The sequence below is a fragment of the Planococcus citri genome, chromosome 4 (assembly GCF_950023065.1).
Source record: "Planococcus citri chromosome 4, ihPlaCitr1.1, whole genome shotgun sequence".
NCBI lineage: Eukaryota > Metazoa > Arthropoda > Insecta > Hemiptera > Pseudococcidae > Planococcus > Planococcus citri.
The window spans coordinates 62,865,431-62,874,358 of NC_088680.1; the positions used below are offsets into that span (position 1 = coordinate 62,865,431).

The 8,928-nt window shown below is 28.8% G+C and overlaps 1 protein-coding gene across 2 annotated transcripts in view; it reads left to right on the plus strand.

Moving 5' to 3' along the window:
• The window catches only part of LOC135844973 (uncharacterized), a 65,219-nt gene extending 56,616 nt beyond the window's left edge, over positions 1-8,603 (plus strand). For both annotated transcript variants that reach the window (XM_065363386.1, XM_065363387.1), the window contains exon 4: positions 935-8,603. In XM_065363386.1, the coding sequence (XP_065219458.1) occupies positions 935-979 (45 nt within the window). In that variant the 3' untranslated portion in view covers positions 980-8,603. The remainder of the gene's footprint in view (positions 1-934) is intronic.
• The last annotated feature ends 325 nt before the right edge of the window (positions 8,604-8,928 follow it).

Consider the following 8,928-nt stretch of genomic DNA (forward strand, 5'->3'; position numbering starts at 1 on the left):
ATTACTACAATAACCTACCTATTAAATTCCTCTCTTTACCTACACGTCGTCGTCGTCGTCGCAAGTTTATAAAATATGGAAATCATAACATTATCGACATCATCGACATCGACAACCCATTCCATCGATAGCTCGCCTTCGCATTTTGCAATTACGTTTAAGTACTAGCTATACTCGATCCTATCCACATAGTACGAATACACTGCCTCGCCGCTCTAATCGCCAATATCGCCATCCACTCGCAGTGAGTCCACGATAAAAACGCGCAGATAATAAAAAATGTAAGGTAATTGTCACAATTAATAAATAAAAAAGGGGTAGGTTAGGATAGGCACTAGGCAGGTAGCTGTAAATTGTATGTTAAGGTCATCTTTACACGTTCGGTGTGTTGTCCGAATTAGCATCGATTTTTTTCTCCCCTTCTTGTACCTACGTATTTTGTTCGAACATGATAACACAGGTACCATAATACCTACCTAGTACCTTAATACCCATCTACTGTACTACACACTTATTGAAAAAAAAAGCAACGACAATTTTTTTATTCAAAAAAAAAACTTATCACTGTACAATACAATACGTAGTATGCTGGTTTTTGTAGAAATTTTTTCAGTTCGGTGTACGTACAGTACAATTATATGATATATGCGGTAGCGATAAAAAAAAAAAAAATAGAAAAAAAATACGCGATATTGTGGTTTCATCGTATTGCGTCGTCGTTTGCTATGTGACTGTGAAACCATAAATTTAAAAAGTGTATTACGTTTTCGCCGTGTATATGTATACTATTGCTATATGTACATTTATACGTTGCGGTATCCAATGTACTACTACTATACACGTTCATTGTGTCCGCTAATGAAGGAAAAAAATTCATTGTTTATAGGTTTTCACTTGGTAATTATAATTTTTCCTTTTTCTTTTTCAATTACAGAAGTCAGTGTTCGAAAATAAGCCGGACGCGGAATGTACGAGTTGAAGATCCATCGACGTTATACTAAAATCTTTGTTGGTTTTTCATCTTCATCATTGTTCGTCGTCGTCGTTTTCTTCTTCAATCATCGACCTATCGAGAACCACCGAATTGCAGAGCTTAATCAGAACAATAACGAAAAGTTTAATCAAAATGTCTAAGATTTATCGGATATTTGTGATCTGTGTTTGATATTTTTTTACTATTTTTTTTCTTTCTTGTTTTCCTCTCTCCTCTGTGTACGTATCTCAGCGTTTTAAGTGAGTCGAATTAGCGAATCATACTTAAATTATCTGTATTCTGTTTCCAAGAAGGTTATATACGAATTGTTTTTTTTTTATAGAATAATTTTTAATTTTTTTTTTTTTTTGTCTGTCAGTGTTGGTAAATTTTTTAACGTATGGATTTATCGCGTAATTCCTCATTTTTTTATGCTGAGATGGTAGGTAATGTGTAAATAGTGCAAATTTTTAAACCAAAGATTCATATCTTTTTTTGTTTTTCATTTTGTTTTTGTTTTATTTTATCTATTCGATTTTAAAAGTTGTTTTATCTTTTTACTATACATAACTGATTTTTTTATTCTTGCTCAAATTTTAAAATTATTCGATCGAGTTTTAACTACGGGACCAAAGGTATACATATGCGAGGAATTCCTATTTTATGTTCATTTCTTGTTGTACTACCTATGTAAAATTTTACGTACGAGCTTATTAATTACTATGTTAAATTGGCGCGGTGGTGGTGAATGCTTTCTCTGTGCCATGACCAGCTTCTGAAAGTGCCATTGTAGAAATTTGTTTCTGTTTTGTTTTATTAATTTGATTTGTTCTGATGGATTGGGTTTTGTGCTGCTAAAATTTGTAGATGGATAACGACATTTTTATTATAATTTTTTTTTTTTTCGAAAAAAATGAACCACTTTTATGGGTATTAGATATAGGTTGAAATATTAGTTTTTAAGGTTAACTTGAATTTTACTGGAATGGTTACCGACTTGGTCGATAAAATAAGCCATTTATTAGACGATGATATTTTCCAAATGATAAGCTACCCAGTCAACCGTTTAATGTAACCGTAAATACCCGCATATTTAAGTTCCTCCTTACATGTATAGACACATTACGTGTATTCTTGTTAGGTATGTACTTTTTTCACAACGGTTTAATTTTTTAAAAATATTGTTTCGTTTAGTTGGGTCTTTTTTAACCCTTTGATGACTAGGAAATTATTGTTCAAAAGAGTTGTTTAAAGAAAAAAATTAAAAATTAAATTACAGTTCTGTAAAAAAAAAAAAAAAAAATCGGTTCAGTACTATTTTTGAAAATGGAGAAATTGCTCGGTTTTCCAAAGGAAATTTTAAATGAGGAATAAAAAATTCGAAATGTTTTCTGCATAAAACATTTTAAAAATCTCGTGTGAATTTCGCAGAGTTTGAAAAATTTTTATTTTTAAATTCAAGTTTCAAGATTGTAAATCACAAATCACATTCGACTATTTAAAAAAATTTTAAAATAGAAAAAAATGTTGTTTATAAAACAGTTGACCATCTATTCTGATTTTTCCATTTTTTTTTTTTCTTTTAAATTTGTTCACGAATAAAAATTGGCATTACTCACTTCACCCCTCCCCTTTTGAATATGGAAAATTCTGCCATCGAATTTTTCTTAAATGGAAAAATTTACATTTTGGAAGATTGCTGAACTTACAATGTTAAGTAGGTACATGAAACACAAGTTAATTTTTGAGTACTTTTAATTAAAATCGATACATCACAATTCACAGAATATCTTTTCGAACTATTAATTTTATCCTTAAAATCAGATTCCCTGATGAAAAATTAATCATGATCGAAAATCGAATAATCTAACCCTGAAAATCGATTCATTTGCGATTTGCGATTTTCGATTCTATAGAAAACTTCCGGACATTTCTCGATCAAAATCGATAACAATCGAAGATCGATTTATCGGTCGCTAAAAATCGATTTATTAGAGATTTTTTTTATCTTATGTGATCGATCATGTTGGAAATGAAAAATTAATTTTATATATGAAGAGTGATATTTCAAAACTCGCTTTGTCCATTTTTATCAAAATTGGGTTTTCAGTGGTACCTGGTAGATGAAGTATTAACTCATATTCCTACATCATCAACCTACCAAAATGAGGCCTTAAACTCACCTAAATAGCCAATTCACTAAAAATTAAAAAAAAATAATGTTCCAAAACGTGTTTTGTCCATTTTTATTGAAATTTTTTTTCAGCAGTATTTAAGTGGATGAAATGTATACCTACACTCCTACATCATAAATCCACCCAAATAAAGAGCTAAACTCGCCTAAAAAGCCAATTTACCCGTTTAAAGGGAAACTGTTTTTCCTCTCTCCTGAAAAGTTGTGAAAATGGACAAAGCGAGTTTTGGAATATCACTCTTCATATGCTTGAAAATCGATTGATCTAACTCCAAAAATCGACCCATTTGCGATTTTATATTTTAATCTCTATAAAAAAATTTCCACAATTTTTCGATCAAAATCGATCATGGTCGAAAATCGATTTATCGGTCGCTAAAAATCGATTTATTTGCGATTTTTTTTATCTCATGGGATCGATCATGTTGGAAATGAAAAATCAATTTCATGCTCGAAATTTGATTTCAAGATCAAAAATCGATCATGGTCGAAAATCGATTTATCGGTCGCTAAAAATCGATTTATTTGCGATTTTTTTCATCTCATGGGATCGATCATGTTGGAAATGAAAAATCAATTTCATGCTCGAAATTTGATTTCAAGATCAAAAATCGATCATGATCGAAAATCGATTGATCTTACTCCAAAAATCGATCCATTTACGATTTTCTATTTTAGTCTCGATAAAAAATTTCCGAAATTTCTCGATCAAAATCGATGATGATCGAAAATCGGTTTATCGTTTCCTAAATATCGATTTATTTGCAATTTTTTTTTTTTATCTTATGTGATTGATCATGTTGGAAAATGAAGAATCAATTTTATTTATGCTCGAAGATTGATTTCAAGTTCAAAAATCGATCACGTTTGAAAATCGATTAATCTAATCTCAAAACTAGACTAAAGTTGAATTTTTCTATCAAAATCGGCGATGATCGAAAATCGTTTGATCGTATCCTAAAAATCGATTTATTTACGTTTTTCTTTCATCACTTCCTATCGATTATGTTTGAAATTCAAGGTCGATTTCAGGCTCAAAAATAGACTTTAAGATCAAAAATCGATTCAATTTCGATTTTCGATCCTAATTCAAAATCGATGATGATCGAAAATCGATAAATTGAATCCTGAAAATCGATTTATCTGCAATTTGTTTTACCTCGTACACGTGTCAAAATAGAAAATGTGCTTCACGATCAAAAATTCATCATCAAAAATCGATTAATCGAATCCCCAAAAAATCGATTTACAATTTGCGATTTTCTATTTCGTATATGATCGATCATGTTTGAAATGAAAATCAATTTTACCCTCACAGAACTCAACTTTTCAATCGAGATCGATCATAATCGATAATCGATTTTCAGAAATCGATTTATTGGTGGTTTTCAACTCCACATGATCGATTATGTTTGAAATGAGAAAATCAGTTTTTGCCTCAAAAGTACCGAAGTAGACTCCCAAATCGAGATTGATCACCATCGAAAATCGATTAATCGAATCCTGAAAATCGATTTATCCGCAATTTGTTTAACCTTATAGGCTCGTACACGTGTCAAAAATGAAATTCACGATCAAAAATCGATTATAATCGAATCCCTCAAAAAATCGATTTACATATTTGCGATTTTCCATCTCGTATGAGGTTATGATCGATGATATTTTTAAATGAAAATGAATTTTAACCTCACAGCAGAACCAAACTTCTCAATCGAAATCGATCATGATCGATAATCGATTAATCGATCTTGAGAAATCGATTTTTTGGTGATTTTTAATCCCTGCATGATCGATTATGTTTGAAATAAAAAATTAGTTTTTGCCTCAAAAGTAGACTTCCCAATCGAATGATCACGATCGAAAATCGATTAATCGAACTCTAAAAATCGATTTATTTGCGATTTTCGATCCCATATGATCGATCACATTTTTTTTTCTCAGAAGGCAATGAGCAACATATTTTGAAAATTGATTTTTTGTTTGGTCGATTCATTTTTCGATTTTCGACTGTATACGTATCATGAACAGTAATTGATCTTTTCAAAGTTGTATTAATTGTTTTTATTTTGCTAGGATGAAACTGATTAATTTTTTTTCTATTTTTTCGATCATTTTTGGAAAATTTGATATCTTATTATGATTGTAATTGAAAATTGAAAATCGATCGATCGATCGATCGAAATTCGAATTTGAAAAAACAGGGTAATTTTAATCAATTGTTTTCAAACAAGAATAAAGACAAATTTGAAAAAAAGTCAATCCTTGTGAATCGAAATCAAAAATCAAAAATTCGGTCAGTTGAAAAAATTAATTTTCTAAAGATGGTCTTTTTTGACCAAAAAAAACAACAATTTTGGGAAGTTTTTACCAAACAAGAATAAAAATTAAACAATTCAAAACAAGACATAATTTCCAATAGGATCTGTGATCGATCATTTGAGATAGGAAATGAATTGATTTTGAAGCTCATCGATCGAATAATTCTCGATCAGGATCAATTTTTGATGAAAAGAAGTCTAATTTTGAAATTAGAATTGATTGTTCAATTCAAACAGTCTTCTTAAAATATCAATTGGAAAGATTTCTTTGCAAGTATTCCATATACATGATAATTCTATTTCTCTTTCCCTCTCCTTTCAAGTACAGAAATTATGTAATCATTTTTACCAGATCACCAAAAAAAAAAAAAAAAGGTAAAAATCAGAGCATCTGATTTCTTTTTTTGGGGGGGATCAATAATTTTTAACATGATAAGTCTTCAGCAAATTTTATTTATTTTTAATAAATTCTGTTTTTCAAGTATATGAAAAATGTTTACAATCTCAAATTTTCAAAATCAAAAATGATTCTATTTTTTAATAAAATGAAAAATTCCTTTAAAATTTGTGATTCTGATCTCCAAAATATGTAAAAATGACGAATTATAGTTAGGTTCAGTTTTTCCCACCACAATCCTTGATTTCTGATTCTTTGTTGGAATTTCGTTTTGAAACATGAGTAGGTCTAGGTATCTCATTTTGAAGTTTGATCTACGTATATTTTCCCATTTCGAAAGTCAGAATTGAACCGAATCTATTTTTTTATAAAAATTGTAAGCCAAGTGTTTTATTACTTAGATCATTTTTTATGAACACTCAAATTTCATTCGTTCAATATTGTTCCATGCTCCAAAAGGTTGAAGGATTATTGAATTGAAAAAATTATAATCTAAATAATATTAGCCAAGTTTTTTTTTTTTTTTTTTTTTTTTTGTTATTTAAAATTAATTTTTCAAACATTGGATGGAATTGAAGAGAAATGCAGCTGAATAGTTAGAATAAATATGTCTCGCATTTCAAACATTTTTTTACCGTAATATTTACTAAAATGATTAACACATTACTTTGTTCCAAAACGATCGATTCTCACCTTTTATGTATTTTGTATACAATTAGAACTCGTGTGAAAACCGTTAAGTTATTTGAGTTTAAAACCCTCACACAGTATCCAGACTTGAAAGAAAACAAATCAAACGAGTGTGAATATTCTACCGTCGCGCTAATTTGATACAAAATGTTCATTTTTCATTTACATTGGTTAAATTTTCTTTCGTTAAAAAAAAGAAAGAAAAAGAAACAAAGACTAATTTCATCCATAATGATTCAGTTGTTTCTACGTGTTATTTTTATTAATATAGGTAATTTATAAGAACTGTTATCGGTATATAATTTTTTTTCCTATTTATTAGAATAATTGTATAATTTTTAAAATGATCTCGAATGATTATATCATGTACCAAAATTGTTGTGTTGAACTTTCGTTATAATATTTCGTAATATGCTTTCATCCTTGTTTTATTTTTCTTCAACCATACCTCTACTATGTACTATATCGATTTGGTATACGGATTTTTTTTATTAAATTTGTATACGACGAGTAAAAAATTTCGAAAGGATTAACAGACACGTTGAATATAAAAGTCTGATTCATGATTATGTAATATAATACATTTAAGCCTAAGTAACTGTATTATAAGTAGGTAATATGTAACTATCTCTCTAGACAATTTGTATACGAGGGTGTTTTGTGATTTATTTATAAAAAAATTATTCTCTCGATTGTAATTAGATATTTTATTTATTTCATTATTTCTCGAGCATTCCTGAAATATTATGTTTTTGAAATTCCACGTGTTTCATTCCACATTGAAATATCATCATCGTGTGTTGTATTTCTTTATATTTTTTTCCTAAACATTTTGTACATAGTCTATTTATGATTCGTTTTACCTACCTATACCTTATTTATGTCGTGTGTTTTTGTTTTTATTTCTTTTTGGGAATTTAATTAGGTATTTGATATATTTTATATACGAGATGTGGTATACTTTTTTCTAAGTTTAGTTGCCTAGTTGGTGCGCAGATAGGCGTTGAAATGTTTAGATTTTCCTGTATAACCTTTTTTTCTTTCTTTCTTTATTTTGTTGTTAGTTTTCTTCGTTTTTTTTTCAATTTTTAATTTTTATTTATTTAGTTACCTTTCGATGTTATTTTGTTGTTATTATTTATTTCTGTCGAATTTACCACGATGTGGAATATTAATGATAAATGTGTTAGTTGATTGGAATACATTTTAGAGGTTAATTAGGTAATGTTTTATTGTACGGAAAAGTGCAGGAAATGAAAAAAAACTAAAAAACTTTCAAATATTTTATAGGATTTGATTATTCGTGTTAAAATATTGTACATTGATTTAGGTAGTTAATTTTATAAAGGGTTGGTTTTGTTTTTTTTTTTTTATTTCGACTAGTCCTTGTTGGTCTCCTGTGCGATAAACTTTCTCGTGTGTCGTTCCTGTTTTATCCACAACAGCATCACATCATCACATAGTAGACTACCTATTTTTTTTTTTTTTTTTTTGAAAAATTTACGAACGCTTTCAATACTATGAGCTTATTTTTTTTTTTAGTCTGATGTACGAAGTTTAAAAGATAATAAAAAACCATCGAGCTTATATATTTAAACAGACTATAGTAATTTTAAAAGTTTAATTTTTTTGGGTATCTGTATAGCCTATAAGTTGGTCTTATGGTGGTTTTGAAAATTTTGTGATCCCGATACCGAGATACCTTTTTTATTTATTTTTTTTCTGTTTTGTTTTGGCGCCTTTTTACATAATAGTCGGCAGTTACCGCTAATTTTTCTGTTTTATTTTACGGTTGGAAATTACCTATTATTGTTGTTTTGGTTTTTTTTATTTATTTAATTCCTTTTTCTTTCTCTTTTTTGTTGCGGTGTATAAATTTGAATGATGCGATTCTATATTTTCTTCTGTAATAATGTGTAATTCACATGCAGGTTTTTATTTTAATACACTTTATTGTGAAAAAACAGGGTGATTTGCAATTTGTATCGTATTTTGATTTTAATCAAAATAATAAATGTGATTTTAAACGTGGTTTTGTTTCTTTGATTGTGTGCGTTTTAAAATAGGTTTTGATTCAACGTGAGAATTTTTCGAGGTGAACAATGAAACCTCGAAAGAGTTTTAGAAAATATACTACCAGACCAAATTCCAAGTGCTGGATTTCATTTTTTCGTTTTTTTTTTTTTTTTTTGAGTTCAATATAGTTTACTACGTACCTACTGCTTTTCTGAACTTCTGGATTGATTAATAAGTGGTTTCAAGTCATTCTACAGCCTCCTGCAGATTTCTGTATCTTTTAGTTTTGAATTGGAGAAATCAGATTTTGAAATTTTGTGTCCAAAGTTCCAAACTAATA